We start from the raw sequence: 22950 nt of genomic DNA on the forward strand, positions 1-22950 counted from the left end.
GCACAGAGATTCCCTCCTCCCATGGCTTTTGGGTCAAAAGGTTTTTCATAGAAGAGTTTTTGGAAGAGAGCTGAGAAGACGATTGCTCATAGATGCCTTTATATTAGTTGGCAATACATACACCAGTTCGATCGGTACATGTTTCCAACTATTTACAGTGAACAAAAGTCAAGAGGGTTTATAAGTATCCTAATCCACGTTATATTAATATGAATCCTATCCTAATCCCGTTATATAACTTTTCTTTTGTGTTATAAGCATCCCTATTTTGTATAAATTTTTTCTACCTTTTAAATATTATTAATGGACAGCAACAAATATAGCTGGCCGACCTGGCTTGGTTTTTCAAGTCTATATTTCTTGTCTTCAGTGGTGGAGCGAGAAGTTTTTCTATTAAATCCAAAGAACAAGCTGTGTTAGAATATATATTCTTTTAATATTTAAGATGATTGATTTGTATTTCTTAGTAGAGGTAAATTTATATTTCCTTGTATACATTGATTTAAATTTACTTGTATAAGTCAACTTATTTAAATATAAATAAAAACCTATTTAACACATTCTAATCCCTGCCATGTGCTGGACATTGAGTGCCGCAATATGAAAGCATTGTCAGTACAAGAAAAATGGACTCTAGAGCTCTTTTGTCGTCGTTGATAAGTATGAGCGACCACAAAAGCTGTCGCCTCTTGCTTTGTCAAATACTCATCGCTGACGACTATTATTAGCGCGATGCCTTTTTTTCGCAAGTTCGTCGCTAATAACACAAAATTTGATATTGAACAATATATTAACGATTCCTTTACCTATTCACCAAAAATTTTCCTTCCTAGAGTATTCCTATCATTTACCAAATAATGCAGTCTTCAAAATGTTTTCCAACTGATTCACAAATTCGGCTGTATTTGCTCTTTGGAGGGTTGTACTTTTTTGCATTTCCAGCCCCTTTTTTCTTATTTTCAAGAAAACTATTTCTTTCATTCTACCCAAAATATAAAAATAGTCCAGCACAATGGATGAAATTATCAATGAATTTCACACAACAACGAACATAATCGCCAACGTTAAAAATTGAAGCTCGCAAACTTACCCTAAAGTTCTTATTAAATTAATAAGAGTTGCATGTCAATCCTCCTTACTATCCTCCTGCCATCTTTCAATCACTACTTGCTTTCCCTCAAAAAAGTCCCATTTGCTAGCTGTAAATTTATAACTGTAAATTTATTCATTGTCATACTCCCAACATGTTCTGGTGAGAGTCAATCAATTCACATAAATGTTTCCTTTAATTCCTCTACCCCGCAAAGCTGACACTATGTTAGGGTGGGAGAGATGCGACGGCGTATTTTCAGATAGCCAAACTTTCCGGCACCTGGTGATGAGCCTTCAAAAACAAATGGCAAATAGCCCGTTGCACTTTTGTATCTCTGCTGAATCTGGATAATCAAACAGCATAAAGCCCATAATTTCAGTTCAATCTATTGACATTAATAAATAACAGCTTACCACTAAATCACCAGATAATTGGCAGTATACCAGTTATGAAGAACATTTGAGAAAGCCATGCAAACAGTTAGAGAAGAATAATTCACTCTCAATTAAAAGGCCAGTGCCAAGTACAGAAACATGTTACGGATAAGATCTTTTCAATCCACAAGCTGTGAATTCATATATGGAGGCACCTTAACTGGCATGAGGGAAAGGAGGGAGACTATAAAAATATTAATTAAATTATTATTCATAATTCTTATGGGATTTCGAACCCTGACTCCGCACTTTATCCAATTTCAATTAAATATTTCATTTCTTGGATCTTACTTGTTGATAAAGTTTGAGCTCACACATACATAGAAGTATTAAATATTAATTAAATGTCTGAGCTCACATGTAAGCGTAAGTGTTACAAATATTAATTGAAAGATTAAACTTGTCACTTCCTATAAGCTTCTCACACATAAGAGGAGGTGTTAGAATATTAACTAAATGATTTTATCATTTCCTATCAATTTAAGTTTTTTGGACATCTAGTGATTTAATAAGGAGAGATGGTCTGAGTTGAAGAGGTGCACTGATATGAAATTGTAATGTTCTGATGTTCTACATCAGCCTGATATTTTAAGGGAAAAAAAAGGACAGGTCTTCTAATGCTCTCATGTATCAAAGTAAAAGATATCCTCTTTTTTTCCTAGAAAAAGAAACAAAATTACCTCAAGAATTTGTTGGCTGCTTCGTAGGCAGTTCCTTCCAATCACACCAACAGTTCCACCAGAACCTCCACCTGTAATTTTGGCTCCATATAGAGTCCCACCTTCGGATTTTGATAATTTACTGTGCTGAATTTCCTGTACAAACTGTACAAGCCTATCTGTCCCATCAGAGCCTAGTCCACAAGCACTGTAGCTGTAGTGACACTGCAAAAGACGGTCAAATGTCAAAAACCATTTCATTCCTTTTATTTTATTTCCACATAAAAAAAAAAATAAAAAAAAAAAATCATCAACATGACATTCATAACTCCAGAATTTCGCTTGGTTTTCTAATATACTCAATAAATGCACACAAAATAAGATCATGACATGTTCATCAAATACATAATATCTTCCATTTGAGATATGATGGGAAAAGATGCTTCATTTAAAAATCATAATGATAAATATCTCACTATATATGGATCTGGTCTTTGGATAGAATGAAGACAGGGTGCCACTCTCCCAACATGGACCCCACAACTCACCTTCTATAGTTCAGTTCAACTTTCACGAACCAGATTGTCTTTTAATAGGTTGAACCTATTTCCATAATGTGGGTTGGCCAGTAGCTAATCAACCCACCAATAGTAACTTAGGCCAAAAGATTATAAGCAATTTTATATTCTCACAAATGAATTATAAATGTGAGTGTGTGTGTGTGTGTGTGTGTGCCTTTTTAAACATTTACTAGTGATATTATAGTTTTATAGGTCGGGAGTCACCTTGATGATCAAATGGCTGGACTAGGCATATAGGAACTTCAAATTTGTAGGGGGCATGGAACCAGTGAACACGTGCCGCCAAACCCCACCTTGTATTGATACATTTTTCTTTTTGATAAGTAAAAGTAATTTAATCCTTTTTTTTTTCAGAAGTAATCAGGAATTTTATCAATGATATGAAAAACCTCAGGCACATGGAGTGTCACAATTCGATATATGATGGCTACAACTTATATATTTCTTGTTGTAAGTTGTAACATTGAAAAGCTGAATCCAAGAGCTTGGACCTATTTTCAGCATTTAAATTGCCAACGCTTCCAGTGGTCACCCTAATATGAAGGATAATAATTGAGTATCCTATTCTAATTTATATAAAGTTCAAATTTTAAGGATTACAAAGTCAGACCTCTGAAAAAACAGTTGACCTAGTACGGTAAGTATTGTTCATCACTTATCCTAAGCATACTCAACCAACCAATCAATTTAAGATTCAAGTTTAATTGGATGTCTGTTTGTTAGATCCTTGTTCATTTCACATAGAAGTCCTCATATCCAATAATAAAACACTCATTCATAAAACAAATAGAAGGAGCTAAGTTTTATGGGTATAATGCTCATTTAACTTTATTTTCCAGATGTCACAGATTTCCATTACATTATTTTTGTCTTAGAGGCAAGCCTAACTTTATTTAGAGTGGAGTTCCGCAACCAAGATCACCTAACAGTATCAAAACCAGAAATTTGGACATACCTGATACAACAGTTCTCCAAGAGACGTAAGTTGCTCTTCCGAAGATGCAGATGTTAGAAGTGCTTTGAAGGCCTGTAAGTTGAGTAATTAAGGGAAGTAACTCAGCTGATGTGTAATAATGGTGATCAAAAGTAAATAATACAAGGTATCTGCTGCATATTATCTCTCAAGTCTTTTAAATGTCTTGAAGCAATAAAGTCCATAAAATATTCCCAAAAAAATAAACCACAGGTGGAAATGTAAAGCAATAACATCATGTACAGACTACAGTTATATAAAGATAGTTATTTGAGTCCGGGTTATCAATACTTATATTAGCACATATGAGAGACTTGATATATTAACCACCATTCAAGTGGAAATGGCTCTTCAGTTAGACTGTCCCCTATCTAGTTTGAAATAAAGTCCTCTCATATTCTAGTAAAGTTAATTTCAGTGATGATTTTCCACCTTATAAAGGTCGATAAAGAAAAGGAGACCAAAAGTGACATTTAGAGAAGAAAGGAAAGAAATACAATTTAATTTAACATCTAGAAATCTAACAACTGATTAATATAATAAAAATCTAACTTCAAAGCAACATAAGCTTAATCTTGATCAATAAAGTACATTGTCGACCAACAGTCTCAGAGATATACAGGAGCATTAAAAAAAAGGGTTTATATGAAGAAACGACGAGTAAAAATCTTTTGACAAAACCTGCATATATAGATTTTGCTAGGAGAAATTTAAATTCAAAAATAGAGATTTTATTAGGCAAAATTTAAGGGGCTTGATAATAATTACAACTTAGCTAAAAAAGTCTAAAAGGATTACCCCATAACGGGAAAAGTGCAAGTACATGACAGCCTATATATGAATTCAAGTGCTAAACACCAAGATCGACATTACAAGTTGCAATGGTAAAACAACAAATATTCAAATTCAATCAAATTAGAAACCACCCATTGAGCTTGACAGTAGTAATAAAGGAGTGGAGTGAGATTAGGGCAGACCTAAGGTTCGAATCTCGCACACACACACGTTGAGAGATCAGTTCAAAGTAATTACCCTCCACACTTGATCTTAGCCAAAAGGCTGAGAAAGGTATATAGTAATTACCCTCTAAATTGGAAAACAATTACAAAAATTTGTATGCAAAATAAGTATGATCAGATTAATCACAAAACTCTTCTTTGGATTCACAATGCCATAGATCTCTAAATTAAATTTTCCTTTCCATGAAGCAACATCTAATTAATCCATTATTGATATTTGTGATGCAAATTCAGTTTTCTAACTATCAATCAAACAGTTAAAAACATTTCCTAACCTTGACGCGGAAATTTTCATTTATAGGATGTTTAGCAGGTGCTCTCACTCCATAAATACGCTTATGATCAATTACTGTAACAGAATCACTGTGATCGGCATATTTCTCCAGAAACATCTCACCAAGCATGGACTCGGGAAGCATCTTAGCATAAAGAGCCTCATATCTGTAATATAAGGTACAAAAGGAAGAACTCATATTAACCTCACAATTGGAGAACCAAATTGATCTCACTTAAATTTGAATCATCTAGCAACCGGACATAATTTTGACACTAATATAATCTAAGGTCCAAAAGGTAGCATCGAAAGAGGGGAGGGTGAAGGAATAGATTACTAAACTACAACCTCAGAATTTGATAATTTATTTGATCTCTTCACTCTAAGATTGAAAAAAAAAAAAAAAAAGCCAGTGTCATTTAGAATATCTCTAGAAGGAAAGTTTTGTAAAGGACCATACCTGTGAGGTGACAGGTTACATAAGTAATCTAGTGAAGCTTCAGCTTCAAGTAGTTCAACACCATCAGCCTCCAATTCATCAAGGTTTGCCCCATTGGCACTTGGTGATGATTGAGACAACATAGAAGATGCAATAGACTTTATCATCTTGCAACCCATAAAGGTACCAATTCTGACGGATCCATAGTCTGCACCACCAATACTGCCATAAAAGTACCAGAAGACTTGGAATTCAAAAACTTCCAAACAAACATGAGGAAGGAGTGCAAATAAATGATGGTGATACAGGATGGTAAAAACTCTCAAGGCTTAGTAGAAGAGCAGAATTTAAAAAAAAAAATTTGGTTGAACAGGACCTACTCTGAAATGCAGCTATTGAGCCAAGATAAAGGGGAATTAAGAAGTTGAATTCATTTGATACATTTACCAAATTTTTTTCCAAAAAGTTGATTTCCAAATGATGCGTCAATCATGTGTGAGATCTATTATTTAGGAAAATGACGTCACCATCTCATAGGATGGTGACACATTATTTGGGAACCACTTCTGGGGTAAAAAATTTGGGAAGTGGAGCGTTTTCCAACATCAAGATAGAATAAATATGCGGATACAAGATGAAAGGTTTACAAGTACAATCCAGCATAATCTGACAACAAAAGAAGATTATATAGCTTGGATCTTATAATGAATATGCAGATACTGTGCTACTATTTTAAGATATACTTAGGATCCTAATTGTCATAATGCCCCACCGAATCCTCACACCATGGATGAGAGGAAATATGCAAGCTCAACTCAGCTAACTCATCCATGAAAATTAGGCAAAAAAGACATGATAAAACAATGTCAATTATGGCAACAGGCAAACAAATATCAGAATAATGGAAATAAAGCATATTAATAGACCTGTTACCTGTGTCTTATTCCTGAATCAATTCCCCAAAATCGGATATGGCTAGGAATTTCTACAAGCCCAACTATCTCAGCAGGCTGCCAATTCAAGTTGGACATTATTTTTTTGATCTGTATAAAAACTACTGAGAGTTGTTTTCTCCAGAACTAATGGTGCTTACCTGGCACACCATTGCCAGAAGTTTGTTGGCTTCACCACATGCTGAAGTCATCTGGTCCATCACGCCACATGGAGCTCCAACAATGTGATTCTCCACCTAATAAACAAAATGAAACAATAAATGAAGTAGCATAATATGCACAAGGTATAAAAAATTAAACATACTTGGATGAAACAAAGAATCAATCAGAAGGTTATGCTGAAAAGCAAACCTTTTGGCAGAGCAAAGCAAGATCTCTTGGACTGATGTTTAATCCTGCAAATTATAGATGAAGATCTTAAGTTGATTGATTCTTCAGCTGCTTCTCCAAGATAGAATAAGAACAAGTAGCAGCTTTTTTCATAGAAAAGTGGCAGGGGGAAAAAAACAAGAAATTATGTACAATATTTACACTAGCATAATTCATAAACTGTCACACTTCTAGTCTGAAACTGCAATAGAACACAGAGAAATCCCCGTAATATATTTTCCAGATGTATTGTCGGGAAGAATCACATATTAAGCATTTCCATAGAACTTAATATTGGTTTCAGATATCTAGTACTTCAAATACAATTTCAAGGTCAAACAGACCTCTCTCCTCTGCATTCATGACTCCAGAATGAGAATTCCAACAAATAAGTCGTGCTCAGCAATTACAGCTAGGTCCAGTTTTTGGCAAGTTCCCTTAGGCAGTCATGTGGTAATGATGTTAAACTTCTGGCTCTGATCACTAGAAAATGAGTTTCATTCTTGTTGCATCTCCAAGATACTCTGGGAAAGTGTCTCTGAGAAAATTAGACAATTTTATATTTCCAGGTCCCATGTTCCTTGGAGTGGTTATTATACCAGGATGGGTCATGATCTCTCTCTCTCTCTCTCTCTCTCTCTCTCTCTCTCTCACACACACACACACACACACACACATGCATTATTATACCAAGGGGTTGTTACTCCTAGGGTTTATTTGGATTTGGCCATAACCTATAGCAATTTTTTGCATTGAGTGGCAGCAAAACATATTATAAGAGCTCCTTGATTTTATTAGTGATTTTAGTATAATTATTGCTCCAATAGTCGATGAACTCATCCTGTTGAGGCAGCTTGTGTTTGTACACCAACTAGGCACCCAAAAAAAAAAGGGTAAGCTTCTGCTAGCCTTCTTGGGTTCAAAAAGTTGAATGCTCCAGATATTAGTTGTCCCCAATCGGATTTGAGCTGTTGAGACATCTTAATTGTGGATGAGTATAATTTTATTTATCTAACTAGATCTAGTCCTGATGTAGCCTAAATCTAGCTTGATGTATTCATTGTTCTCTATTCTTATATGTAGGCATGTACCACCTACAAGAAAAATGCATGCAGCTATAGAAATGACTCGAAATAACTGGTTATTAACCCCCTCTCTTCCTGAAAGAAGCAAAATTCTCGGACCACTGACAAAAAGAGCTAAAGAAATTGAGTCCTAGACAGTGTTCTAAGTCGATATATTCAAATAATAAAATTACCATGAGCAGCAGCTATGGCAGACATGCTAGCAACCTCCACAGAGGCAGAAGAAGATACACCTTTACCTTCAGGGACTGCAGAAGAAACCTGTATGTTTGTAATATTGGGAGATTAATGATGGCCTGTATATGAGAACTTAAACTTGAAGATGATAAAATGGAACACGAATAACTCACAACATTAACCTCATATAGCATAACATTTTAATGATCACAACAAATTTAAGAAAAGAAACTGTGTCAATGTCATAATTTCTGGTGCAAGTATTAGTAGCAGTCCCACAGCCCCATAAACTAAAACATCATGATAAACACAGAAGTGATACACAATAGAGAGCGTATAGAAGTATGCATTAGAGCAGCACAATTGTGCAGAGAGTGTGGCATTTTAGAACCAAGCATGATACCAGACTCAAATGAATCTTATTAAGAAAAAAAAAAGGCAAAGTAATTCCATTCATAGGCTAAGATAGGGAGAAACTTATACCAGCATACTGATACTATCCTCAAAGTGTACACCCAATTCTGTCATTAACACCAGAATCGCCCCTGCAACATATGCTGCCCACCTAAAATATGAACCATATAAGTTGCTTGTTATTATATAATTATAGACAGTCAAATGAAGAAAAGTGACCTACTTTTGGGATGGATCTCGAGCAAAGTACTTCTTTGCCTTTTCGTATGACATTGGCTGCTCTCCATCAAAAAAATCAGATAAATCCATGTCAAAGGTTGGGCCACGATTGCTCAATTCTGAACCATATGATACCTGATTTGGCCAAAATGTGGACATAACAAAGATATTAATAAAAGCAAGTAAATATATAATTCAATATGAATTTTTTTTTTTTTTCCTGGGAACGAAAGGTATGTCATGGACTCCAAGCTAATTGTGACAAAATTTCAACCACTCAAATAGATAAATTATATCTACATTCTATTTAAAAATAACAACCACTCTTTAGTTATCAATAAAATAAAATTAATAACAACCCTGTTTCACAATCCCAGAGAAGAAGAAAAATCAACCATTTCTATAGATGAAAAGACTTCAAAAGAAAAACAATAAAACGTAGTGTCCACTCAAATGCTCATACATACTATTTCCAGGACAGGTGTTGATCCTTGTCCTTTGGCTTGCTGCCGAGCCAGGGCATGTTTCCAAAGCCTATGTTTACTTGGATGATTCCTTTGCACGGCAACATGGCAGGCTTCTCTTATTGGCATCTGCAAGAGAGCAGATAAAAGAAACAGAAAAGGAAAAAGTGAGAGTGGAAGGGAGGAAAATGTGAGCAATCATATAATTGAATGAACTTTAAAAGAGAAGAAAATAATACCAGCTCTATGCCTAGACAACCTTCTTGAAGGAATTATAGTTAATGCAAAAGGAAGGATGGAGTTTCTACAAAATTTTCTACATCTATATCAGATGCTATGCAGTGACTATTTGGGACTCAAAAACGAGTTGTTATTGACAACTCTAACTTTCAGAGAAAATATGGTTTAATTTTAAATAGAGATCATATAAATGAATAAGCTGATAGAAGCAATGTTAGGAAGCCGCACTAAGATCAGAAGTTATTAATGTTTTAGTGAATAACACGGGACTCTGATAGTGCATATGCACCCCAAGTACAAAGTAGAATGAATGCCATAACCAACTATTCAGAGAAGAAATGGGTGGGAATACTTGAAAGATGATTAATCCTACCCAAAAAATCTATATTTGCAATTATAGTCGTCCAATAGAGCTTTCTCTTCAAACTCAATAGGCATCTAGAGTAAAAAAACACTCCAAATTTAATATTCGATATCATCCATGTAAATCTATGGTCAACATCCTCTTCAGTCTCCTTAATGGAAAATTGATCTAAGATAGCGAAAAAAGTCAAGTTGTTTGTGCTAGTCATTAACATCATCAAGAAATTGTTTATAAATACACTGAATTCCTAAATTCAGGAAATTTGTAGTCAATCAATACTTCTTGCACAGTTTTGAGGAAACATCAAGTTTCGGAATTCACATAAATTATAATCAGCCATGTGATCCTAAGAAAGAAACAGTTGCTAACATCATAGTTCATGTCACTATTTCTATTCAGTCTTCTCATTCATTCTCTTCCCCCTTCTTGCATCTCTAGCGCTTACACTGACAGCGTAGAGGAGTTCATTATGATCTAATTTGATTTGTAACATTGGAAACTCCGTCAGCCCTGAACTCATAACAACATGAATTAAGCAATTTTAAAGTACGTGGCTTCTAACTTCTTTCTCTTCCTTTCCTTCTTCTCAAACAACTTAATCGTCAGAATCTATTTATAGCAAGTATCGTTTGGTCTAGAATAATTTAAGCAAAGAAATTAATAGTTACATATGCAACCAAAATAGTTTGAGATAAATACAGCAAAATCTTACTTCATAGAAAGATAAAATTTGAGGGAAAAGAAGGCACCAGATGGCAATAGTATGCATTAAAGGCAGAAAATAGGGAAACTAGCCAACTGAGAAATCTAACCTGTAAGACAAGACTTCCTGAATAGTCAGCAATCCCTCCCATCACGTCCAGCCTTCCAGGTGCCCTTGCCACAAAGATTTCTTCCTGTAACCAAAGTTTAGGGAAACAAAATGAAATTATCAAAATGCCAGACAGCCTGAACCCACACAGAAGCAGTTACAAGTTTATCTAACTACCACAAAATTGAAAAGGATTAAAGTGTTATCCTGTATCATGTCCAGGATTTATCTTAAATGGAGAAACATTAAGAATTGTCTCACAGTTACATTTCAATCGATCAATTTTGAATTAAAAATGGGAGTGCTTCCTGAAGCATAATCCAATTTTCATAACATTGGAATACCTCTAACATCAAGCAGATCATCAAACTTCAAATATGTCATTTAACAACCATGTGCAGTTATGTCTTCAAACAAAGAAGCACCCATTTATAACAATTATTCAATTCAGGGTCTATCCCAATGCAGGAAGAAATGTTGTGTGAACCGCTGTCACTTGCTAAGCTACACGATATGTCGTGTGAACACAAAAAAAACAACAATAATGTAAATCTTGAGTCAAATTCAACTATTTCAATACCACACACAATTATCATCTTGTGCATATCATCCTCGCCCACAGATGCTACGGAGACAAATCAGTCCAGGGAGGAGAAGTGAAAAAAATAAAATAAGTTGAAATAAGAAATACCTCCCAATTGAAAAGTCCAGCAGCAGCCTTTTGCTCCCGTGTCTGGTGCTTCTCAGCATTGTTTTCAGTCTCATATACAGCATCTAGTTCGACCAAGCTCTTTAAGAAACATATTGTATCTGGAAAACATTGAGGATCTCCATGAAGAATCTCAAAGTCTTCGGTGCTTCTAGATGAATAAAAAAATGTAAGGATTTCAACAGATCAGGCAAATCAACTCTATAAACAAACTCAAAACTATTAAAAGAAAGAAAACTCACGAGTTCAATAGGGAGCTGTTCTCAGTCTTTTGGTAAGTCGGTGATCCACTAGAAATACCAAGTTCATTTTCAGCAGTTGAATACCAGCCTGGGATGCTGATATCTCGTCCAGGAACTCTCTGTAGTTGATACCCAAGAATTATAGCATCACGCAATCTTCTTGCCCCGCTAAGCTGCATTTCAGTAAGGTAAAATGGAATTAGAACCTGAGTCTACTTTGCTCTTGGAAAATAGAATTGTTTCTAATACACTACTGTTTAGCATAAATGTGAGTCTTACTACACCAATGCTTTAGCCTTCCAGATATGGGCACCTTTTTAATATCATGGGTAGTGAAAATTTCATCAAAAGAATTCTTCATCAAATTTCTTTACATCAATTCTAACACATGCGCTCATGTGCACACGCACTTGCACATAAATGCATATGTGTAAGAACCATCCATCTTCAAATTTGATCATATATTCCTCTATTTCATATTGACACTAATAGGATATCTGTTTTATCATGCACCAATTACACCCATAAAAGTAAACAAAAAAATAGAAAACTTAATAGACTTTGGAGGGCTATTTGTCCAGAAGTTTATATATAAATACTTTTGATTAAAAGTTTTGTTAAGTGGATCCGACCAGATCATAGACATGACAGTAATGAAAGAGACAACGACTATAACGACCCACCCCGAACGATATAATATTGTCTGCTTTTGACTCTCCCAAACCAGACTTCCCCAGAGATTACTCATCCAGCTCCTACTCTCGCAGAAGCACGCTTAACTGCGGAATTCTAACAGGTTTGTGGCCATCACGGATTTAAAACGAGTTATGTCAAGAAGAGTGTGAATATATATATAAGCACGTCCTCATTTCCATATCCAAGAGATGTGGGACATCACAATCACCCCCTCTTGGGACCCATTGTCCCTGCTGGCGACCCTCATAAGATCAATCTGTTATTGGCGTCCCAACGAGTGCCCACTGGTGACTCTCATGAGATCACCCCATTCTTAGCGTCCCAGCGAGTGCCCACTGGCAACTCACCCTTATGGGCTTATGCACGCTACCCCCATCTTAGGCTGGGCAATGACTCTAATACCATTTGTAACGACCCACCCCAAACGACACAATATTGTCAGCTTTTTGCTCCCCCGAACAAGACTTTTCAGGATGTCACCCATCCTGGTACTATTCTCGCAGCTTAACTGCAGAGTTCTGATAAGTTTATGGCTTTCATGACTTTAAAATGCGTTGTGTCAAGAAGGGTGCGGATATATATACAAGCACACCCTCATTCTCATACCTAAGCGATGTGGGACATCACACCGACACCCACCCAATCATAATGAGGAAAAAGAATTCTACACCTAAAAAATTAATAAAATTACTATTTATTCCAAAAGCTTAAACTAATAGAAAATTGTGAATTTAATCATTTAATTAATATTTTAACACTCTCCCTCACATGTAGACTCAAACTCTCCATCAACAAGTAGGACCCAACACGTGAAATATTGAACTGAAATTGAGAGTAAACTGTGAAGTTAGGGTTCAAATCATGACATCTACTATGATATCACGTTAAATTATCACGTATCTTAAAAGCTTAAACTGATAGGAAAATGTAAATCTAATCGTTTAATTAATACTATGGCAAAAGCCAAAAGCCAAATAAAACATAAAAATGACATCAAACGTTCAATTACCTTATCTGATGTATAGTTTTTCCCAGTAGCTGTCTCTTGCAGGATTTGAGCTGCTACCTATAAATGTAAAATGCATCAGGAAATCATTTGAAAGCAATTAATATCAACTTAAATATGACAGTAAAACTCTGTGACATTGAAGAAGCCATTTCAAATCAAGGTCCTGGAATGATTAGAAAACAAGGTAGTATTTCCTTGTTTAGAACCCTACCTACTAGCAATGAAATTTGAAAACTTCTTCTAAAGAGTTCAGGATTCAACACTTCCAGACCTATAGAACTTCCTAATTGTGGAAACTTAATTCAACAGGGTTTGCATATCACTGGTCCATTTTTGCATACTTTTCCTTTTTGTAAAGTCTAGGTTTTTCTATACATTTCCGGTCTGTGTTAGTTACCACAGCCACAGGCAAGGTACAACCACTGCACAAATAACCCTCTTTCATTCAACTGTTTAATTATTTTAAAGTTAATTGATTTTGTTATGAGGGTTTTGAACTCCTGACCAAACCGTCCATGCTATTCTTACAGAGGAGGAGATGCCATCTAAGTTAAAGCATTGCCCAAAAAAATCTAAGTTTTAAGTTAAGAAATTCCAAATGCACATCCCCCATGGCCAAATATTCCCTTAAAACACTTGTTCCTCATGTAGTTTAAATGGTTGCTCCCAGCAATGTATCAAAGATAATTGTCCTGAATATACTCGTTGACTAAGATATCATTTGAAATGTCATCTACGAAGACAGCTCCAAATTAAAGTTCCATAGCTTTGAGACATTTTTTTATTGATGCAATTCTTGATAGGTAAAACATTTTAAAGTTTTCGTTTGAATTTTATTGATGCAAGTCTAAGTATTATCGACAACAAAAATGCAATTCATATCAATTTCATCGAAGATTTTAGTCTTTAACCATAATATCAATGTCATAATATGTCATAAGTAATTCTCATAACCATATAGTTATGCTAGAAAAACTATCATTATATTCTCTGACTTTTAATACATAAGTTTTCTTTTTCAGTGGATATACATATATGGAAAATTTTGGATACAATTTGATAATCTGTATTTTTTGACTAATCATCTAAACAAAAGATACATTTAACCAAGTTATCCTAGAAAGCATTTTGAATAATATGTATTCCACTATGAACAAGTTAGGGATTTAATATTTTCAACATAGTCAATCTATTCATCAGACATATTAAATGTGGAGAAGTGCCAAGTCTATATACCAATTTATGAAAAAATAAATAAATAAATTAAGAATAATCAATTAATATGTAGATCTGTACATTACATTAAAATGTGTTTCAAGAACAAAATGGGAATTAGGAGAAAAAATTAATATATATGCGAAAACAAGAAATAATAAAATCAATAATTATCAGGGAAAGTGATTATTGGTTATATATTAATTTAATTAAGAAAAAATCAACATTAAAATATTAGATAGATGTCAGATGATAAAATCAATCATTTATTAGGATAATATACTTGAAAAAAAAAAGTAGCTTAACATTTATCAAAACAAGGAGGCTCAACCTCTAATTGTCAAGTAAATGAGATGCTTCTTTACGGGAATCATATTTGGAATACCAACGATCCAAGGAGGTAATAGCGAATTGAAATTTCCTATAAAACATCTACATTATCATGGTACTTAAATTATAATTTGTTCATTACCATTTTTTTTTCTTTTTCAAATTCTGGCATTTCCTTAACTCTCATAGTGAATTTCCAAAAAAAATTGCTTGAAATCACTAGACAATGTTCAACAAAAACTTAACACTCGCTTATAGGACTCTTGAAGGCCTTTAGGTATCAGTAAATTTGATAGTAAAGATAACAGACTTTAACCATGTAATACTTTGTAGTCCTACACAAACGACAACAAAGACAACTAATTTTTAGCTTTTGATCAAGACAATTCATCTTAGACTTGAAATTATAATCAGATCTTCTCTGTTCATTAAAAGTTTTAGTCCCTTTACTAACATTGGGTAATATATTGACCTTCACTTGCAGCATAATGGTTACAGCAAACTAGTACAAAGAGAATAAGGGATTCATTACATGTTTATCTTCATGAGTAATGGTAAACGTTCCCCTTGTGTGCCTCTTGTGTCCCTCTGGTGTTCCCCTGAAATTGATGTGACTTTTAAAATCATCATTGGCTTTGTGATAAATCACTATTGAATTTTGAACAAATAGTGATTTTAAAAGCCACATCAATTTTGGCGGGACACAAGGGGGACATGGGTCTTACATTTAGCATTACTCTTATCTTCATGTTTGTGGCAATTAGTATGTTCATCCATGTTCATTAAAGATTGCTCTTAATCAACTTTCAGGTGAGATTTCCTTTTCTTTTTTTTTTTATCAAAACTCAATTAGATTTGGATTCTGCAAACTCTTTTGGTCAAATGAAATCCATAACCAGTAGGTGCTTAAGAAGTGCTCGACAAGAAACTTAATAGAACTAAATTAGTCCTTCCCTTGACCTCCTTTCCTAAAATGGAAACATAAAACTTGAGCAAAGAAAGTTTACCTCACCACCATTGATGCCTCCTTCATAACATGGTTTCAAACTAATTGCACGTTCAAGGTAAGGTTTCCAGTGACCAGTGAGTAAATCCCTCCTAATCATCTCAACACCGCTTTGATAATACTGTTTAAAAAAATAAAATATCTCAAGTATTAGATTCTTGATAAGCATTTCCTGAAAGAGATGAAGAGAATACGGGGCCCAAAAGAGGAGCATAAAGAATGAAGAAGACAAAAGATAATGATAGTGAAATAAAAGTAAGCAATTAAACCTCAAGCATATTTCTCAAAAATGGCTCTTCATTGAAATAATCTCGGCGTACAAAGACAAATGGTAACTTGAATGCAAGAGCCTCACTGACAGTTCCATATCCAATTTTTCCTGAAACAATGCAGGTTTTGTATATTTTATATCTATTTGTTTGAGATCAGCTAACAGCAAAAATTTAATACTGACCAAGCATGCAGTCAGATGCAGCTATAAGATCAGGTGTATACGCATCTTTTGCAAGCTTTAAAAAATTTTGTGGAAGCTCCTGGGTGTCAGAAGCACCACAAACCTGAACAAAAGAACAATAACTGCCATCACCAAATCATGCAGAATTATACACAATTATGTCAATTATCTAAGAACATTTAAAACAGGGCAAGGATGTATAGTATTTGCTACAAAAGATACCAGGCACAACCAACCAGAAGGCAAGTAGTCCTCCTTCAGCTTCCAGCCAGCTGGCTGCAAACGAGAGATAACAAATAAAGGTGTAACAAGAATTAGGTAAAGAAAGCAAAATTGTTGAAACTTAAAAAAGAAGCGGTAACATGCGTCTAATGTTTGAGGCAAATATCATCATGCCCAAAACACATCTGTCATACAGAACGGCAAAAAATTGATGTCAATATTGCACTTCTGCAAGCCCATTGACCAGAAGATGTGTTCCAGGGTATATCTCAGTCTAACAATTATTCAAACTACCAGCATTTCACCATCAATCTTCTCGATCAATGAAAACTATATGCAGCCAAACCTTTTGGCTAAATCAATACAACATTCATGCAACTAAAATTCACTGCTAATGTGTGACATAGTTAGAGATCCTGACCATAAGGTTGTGCTATACCTTATGGTCTAGTTTAGCAATAACTAGTATAACAAAAAAAAAATTATCGAGGTGACAGATTAGGCAGCCACTGCACAGCTCAACACCACAACCAATTAACTATCAAGGGAGAATAAATATATATATATATATATATATATATAGAGAGAGAGAGAGAGAGAGAGAGAGAGAGAGAGAGAGAGAATACACGAATTATCCATCAGGCTAAATTTGTAGTCACTAATCATTTAATGAAATCTTTCCAAATAAGATAAAAATAAAAAAGAAGGCATCCTAGTACCTAACCATGACAACTTCTCAATCAGTTACCTGTCCACCAAAGTTCAGGATAACTAGTTTCACATCATTCCCGATTCCAAGCTCCTTCCTCACCTACAACAAGGAAACCATTTGAAAAAAAAAAAAGCATTATTAATTGAATAATGCAATGAGGAATTTAATAGGGTTTTGGGAGCCAAAACCTCCTTGCGTGATCTGTGCAACCTCCTCACAACGAGTGGTACGTCAATAACATCTCGAAAAGCAGGCACTGCAAGGTAAACATACATTTTAAGACAAATTCATTAAAGGTCCCAGCAAAGTTTATCTAGTCGAGGAAGGTCAAATTGGACACAATGAAAACCATTGTCTGGTGGTTATGCAATAACATACTTGGACAATATCCTGGGAGGCGGATCAAGAACTCACAATGTGAATAATCCTCTGCTATCTGTATCAATTTTCAAGAGACTGAACAACTTTATAAAAATAATAAGCACAGGAAACACCAAAAGGCAAAACTGAAAACTTCAAGAAAGTAAAGACCAATATTTTTTTTTTGATTAGTAAAGACCAATATTATCACCTCATGTTTTGCATGATCCCTTTGTTCCACAATAGATTAAAGTTTCAAATGACACATAATTGAATGAAACAAATACTTTTTCTTAAAAAATCCATAGATTGGCCAAAAAAGTGAGCTCACATTTCTGGAAAAAAAAAAAATGATTTCATATTTGGAAAAAAGGTAGGTTCAAATTTAAGGGTAATATGGGAAACTAAATAGAGAAATGCTTCCATTTTGAGAAACTTTAATCTATTTTAGGACAGCCAAAAAGAAAAACACACCATCTATTATGAGATAGAGGAAGTATATTTTACATTTTCTTCAATGGTGGAAGAGGTAATCATGTCAAGAAGCTAGAATACTAGTAATTGTCTAGAATTCTACTTATATCTTTCTGGTATTAATAAGAAATTGCCACCATGGGGGGGAAGTGTGCCCTATATCCACGAAATTCCCTTCCTAGTAACTAAAATTCAGAAGAAAATGACAACACAGACATATTAATACAAGACATGGACATCACATTAATGATCTCATTTGAGTCTCACATCATTCTACATTTGTGATTTTGGAAAGAGAACATGAATATTTAAATTATAATATGCAAGAAACTGGAGTCAAAACAAATATACTTGTGTTTTTATCTAACTTTCCAGATGATTTTCATGGAAATTTGCCAACATCAGCCACCAACAATATATTGTCCAAACTCAATACACCTAAAGCACGTCATCATTGGAGATAAGCTGATTAATGTTTTGACAATGGCATTAGAAATTACATCAAATCAAATTTGGCAGAATAAAATCAAATTAAAGAAGATGCAATCGGCAATTCACAAGACTTCTTTCAATCGAAAAAAGAAACTTCGAGAAGAAAATATTTGATATAAGAAAATTTAGGTCACCTGCCAGACTATTGAACGATGATGACTCCCAGCCGCCATCACATACTCCGCATAGATGAAGTCCCAACTGCAAACAGTAGGAGAGATGAAGATGTAATAACGCTTGAGTGCTCAATTTGATGAATTCAGCAACTCAGACAAGTTTAGCAATGATAGTTCATCATAAGTCATAACTTGAGAATAGAAACCATATTCTATTATACTGCTCTCTCTAGTTTAGTTACTCGCAGACAGTTTTCTATCATAAGATAGTGGCTTAGGTGAAGAGAAAGGCCAATTACAGTAGACTGAACATAGGTTGGATAAGGAGCACAAGAACTATGTAGAATACCAAAGGTATGAAGAGAACGAGGTGGTGGGTTGGGTTATTTAGACAATCCAATATGGGGATGGAGAAGTAAAAGAAAAATTATGACAGAAAGAGAAACTAAGATCAGCAAGAGAGAATTCAAGCATCATTTTTGCAGTTTAATAAAAGAAATTGATCAACACCATTAATGCTAGTCCATATAAAGCTTTGTTATCCTTTAACTATGGCTACCTCATAAAAGCTAGATTGAGGCCACATTAAATACTCTAAAGCCCTAAAAAGAGAATTTACAGAAGCACAAAAAATAGAGGAAACAGCAGGCTAGTGATATAACAAGTTACCTGAAGTTTGTGACACAAACAGAGCGAATTCCAGCATCAGCTGCTGCACGACAAGCAACTGGAACAACATCCGAGACCTGTTCTTGGATAAGCACAAAAAATTGCCAAAGATAGTCCAGTCAAGTCCATGACTAAAACAGCTTCCCTCCAAATTCATAGTAGCACTTAGAATGACCAATGTAATATGATCAAAATGTCTATAATTTAACAACAATTAAGAGAAGCGTCTTAAGTACCACTAAGTCAGCTTTGATGGAGTTCAGCCACTCTACTTCTGTTTCCAAAATAGAATCCCGAGGCACCACAGCTGTCTCGGAATACTGGAACACCCAGAAAGATAGGAAACAGAATTTGTAAGGTGACAAAGAAGCCATCCAAGACAGTCCAAAGATTCATCTTTATAAAGAAAGTCATGTATATGAACAAGGTCAACATTCAATCAAAAAAAGAAAACCTGATACAATGTTAAGAAATAAAGCACAATGACTTATCCAAATCCATTAGCATTGTTATGAGAAGATATTTGTATACCTTCTCCAAGGAGGCAAGACGATCCACTGTCAATGCATCCGCCTGAACCGCTCCACAGTCTAACAGCACCTGAATTTCCACAATTGCATCAATTAATAATCACTTGTACGGTAGTGTATAAGTTAGTGTGGCCACTTAGAAAAGAATACTCTAAAACATCAACCCCTTGTATGACAAAAACAGAAATAAAAAAATTATTACACACCGAAAAGTTTTTTTCCTTTTAACTTGACTTACACCGTTGCATTTACGAAAATAGTTAGTCTGGCAACTGGAGACAAATAGAGAAAAACTGAAAGCGGGGAGAAAACATTTTCTATATAAACAAACAGGAAAGTGGTTCGTATTTTTGTGTTTACGAGTTACCTTGCGAATGAAGAGCCGAGGGGACTGTATCTCGGAGGTGAAAACAAATTCCGGAGCACCGGTGACCACGTGAACATCATGCCCGGCTAGAATTAGGTGCCGCACCACCTACGCATATCACATCCATTAATCCTCAAGAGAAAAAATGTTTAAAAATAAAAATAAAAAAAGAAATCGAAAATCTTGACGGGATTCTTTCCTGATTATATATAAATTTGCAACAGTTCAAAAAATCAGAAATTTTGTATAAAATTCTATCAAACACTACGACAATCAGAATTATATTTCCTGATATGCAACGAAAAAAAATAAGAACAGCAATCTGAATATAATATTGAAAAAGTCAACAAAACATACAAAAGAACAGCAATCTGATCAAGAACCAATAAATTGGGAGAGTGTTTTTTAGAACTAAAAAAGAAGAGAGAGAGAGAGAGAGAAATGTTGGAAAGGTGAATGTAATTGAATTGGGAATGAGACCTCGACGACACGAGTGGCATGGCCGAAACCATGGCCAGTGACATAGTAAGCGAAGACCAGGTGATCTCTCGATGCCGATACTCCGTCACTCTCTTCAATTCTCATTCTCTTTCTCTGTGTCTCTGGCACCGATCACAATTATTTTTCTCTCTATATAACAATTAATGAGACGGATGCTCCTAATATAGACAACGCGTTTACGTAGAGCGAGCGTGATGGAGAGAAACGGCAGCAACAGATTGGTGAAGAAGAAGAAGAAGATCACGACATTTATTCACGCGTCAGCTCCCCGGGGCACCAGGCGGGTTCTTCCTCTCCCTCCGCTACTCCAGCTCCGATATTTGCGTGTCGCTCCGATTTACACTTGCCCTTTTATATTTTGATAAGTTTAAATCATGTCAGCGCCACCTCAGCCTAGATAAGATTGGTGATGATTTACAGAAGTTTTGGGATTTCTGATCGGAAAAAATGCAAAATCAGTTTGCGTGGGCCCAATTTTCGTCTAAAAGTTTGACTCAAAACTCGAGTGTTGCAAACGGCTCTTCGGATTAAAAAGGACTGAAAAAAAAAATTTGGTGGCATGTAAAAAAATAGTGAAAAAAAGTACACATATTTCTCAAATTATTATTTATATATTAATGATTTTATAAACTATCAATTGTTTCTATGTTTTTTTAAAAATAATTATAAAAACTGCCAATGTTCCTTAAGATCAATAATAAGACAAAAATGATCCTAAATAATTCTTGAACCCAACTTTTATCTAAGAATTTGATGGCAACCATCAAGGTGTCATGCCAGCATCAATTATATTATAGCATGGAGTACTTACAACAAAATATATATATATATATAGTGATGGCAGAAGTACCTTGACTAATGAAAGTGTCACCTTATAATTTCCATCAAAAGTTTGAATAGAAGTTGGTTCCAATAACTTATTTGTATTTTTTTTACTTAGCACAATAAATTTTCAGTTGCTTCTTAAACTAATAAACTCTAACGGTTCATTTGGGTTTGTGATTTCAAACAATGCAATTTAAAAATAACAATTTTAAAATGTGCGATTTGAAAAAAGTAATTTTTAAAAACACAGTTAAGCGTTTAATAAAATTGCAGTTTGACCTTTAAAATCGCAAGTTAGCCTTTTAAAATTTTCGTTTTCAAAAAAACATCAAATTGCCTGCGATTTGAAAAGATAAATTTCTGCATTTTCAAATCGTAATTTTTTTAAAACGTACTTCTTAAACGATTCATTTTTTACGATTTAATTTAAAATCACATTTTTTATCTACAAAATCGTAATCCTAAACCTACAGGAAGAGTTATTACTCAATAAAACTACTTTAGACTAATTTTACCTCTTTCCCTTCTCAATTTTGGGAATGTATACTGATCCGACGTAACTCTCTCACAGACTTTGTAATTAACACGTCTCAAAATTGATAACGACGTAGCATAGAAAAGCTAACAGATTCTCGCTTTTAGATAGATGGATAGGTACAATTATTACAATCTGTTACTTCAATTCAATTGGATGATAGTGCCTACTTTCATGGATTTGTCTTCAATTTGACAAGTGATTATAGCGCGATAAGAAAACCATTTCAACCGTGTAAATATAACCACGTCACCTTATTATGCCTTGTGGTAGTATATTTGTTATGCACTCACTATGAGTGCATGTATCATTCTCCATATGCAACAAAGTTTGGTTTAGTTGACGATGTGTTTTTTATGTGGTTTTTGTTTTTAATTTGAAAAGGTGCTTTGATAAGATATAAGTATAAAAATTATTTTTCTATTTTTAAGTGTGTTTTGTATTTATATTGTTTATTAATTTTTTTATTTTGAGAAAATAAAATAAAATTTTGGGTTAAATATATTTTTGGTCCACGAGTTTTAAAAATTTTATTTTTTAGTACTTGAGTTTCAATTTGCATCACAGATGATACCTCAATTTTGAAAAAAAAAAAAAAAAAAACCAAATTAGTACCTCAGTCATGTTTTCTGTCCAAAAACAAACGGTTCGCCACGTGTCAACCCTGGGTTGACACATGTCACAATATAAAATTAATTATAAAATTTTAAAAAAAAAAAATTGAAGCGTTTTGGCAACCATCCCCGTGGCCCGTGGGGGTGGTTCAAATCCTCTAAATTTTTTTTAGAGAGTTTTGGCCCTTATGGATGGTTGAACCATTCTTATGGGCCAAAACCCTTGAAAAAAAAAATTATTATTATTTTTCTACCATGGGCTAGGCAAACCACCCCCATGAGCCACATGGGTGGTTCAACCACC

The 22950-nt window shown here is 34.5% G+C and overlaps 1 protein-coding gene across 2 annotated transcripts; it reads right to left on the reverse strand.

Moving 5' to 3' along the window:
* Positions 1-1064: 1064 nt before the first annotated feature.
* On the reverse strand, positions 1065-21019 carry LOC133870405 (L-arabinokinase-like). Of its 2 annotated transcripts, none has more exons than XM_062307518.1 (29): positions 20652-21019; positions 20172-20279; positions 19806-19874; positions 19511-19594; positions 19275-19351; positions 18624-18690; positions 17542-17599; positions 17352-17419; positions 17200-17262; positions 16452-16505; positions 16230-16332; positions 16045-16154; positions 15777-15896; positions 13225-13281; positions 11520-11692; positions 11260-11425; positions 10570-10653; positions 9157-9282; positions 8694-8824; positions 8540-8621; positions 8053-8140; positions 6777-6820; positions 6566-6661; positions 6406-6482; positions 5494-5694; positions 5035-5200; positions 3723-3794; positions 2208-2411; positions 1065-1436 (listed from the first exon to the last, which is right to left on the reverse strand). In XM_062307518.1, the coding sequence occupies exons 1-29, from the start codon at positions 20754-20756 to the stop codon at positions 1314-1316; spliced, it is 2976 nt and encodes a 991-aa protein (XP_062163502.1). In that variant the 5' UTR covers positions 20757-21019; the 3' UTR covers positions 1065-1313. The 2 variants fall into 2 exon arrangements, with proteins under 2 accessions (XP_062163502.1, XP_062163501.1); XM_062307517.1 differs by having other exon boundaries at positions 11260-11428; positions 20652-21018.
* Positions 21020-22950: the final 1931 nt, after the last annotated feature.

Source organism: Alnus glutinosa, chromosome 6 (genome assembly GCF_958979055.1).
Source record: "Alnus glutinosa chromosome 6, dhAlnGlut1.1, whole genome shotgun sequence".
Lineage (NCBI taxonomy): Eukaryota > Viridiplantae > Streptophyta > Magnoliopsida > Fagales > Betulaceae > Alnus > Alnus glutinosa.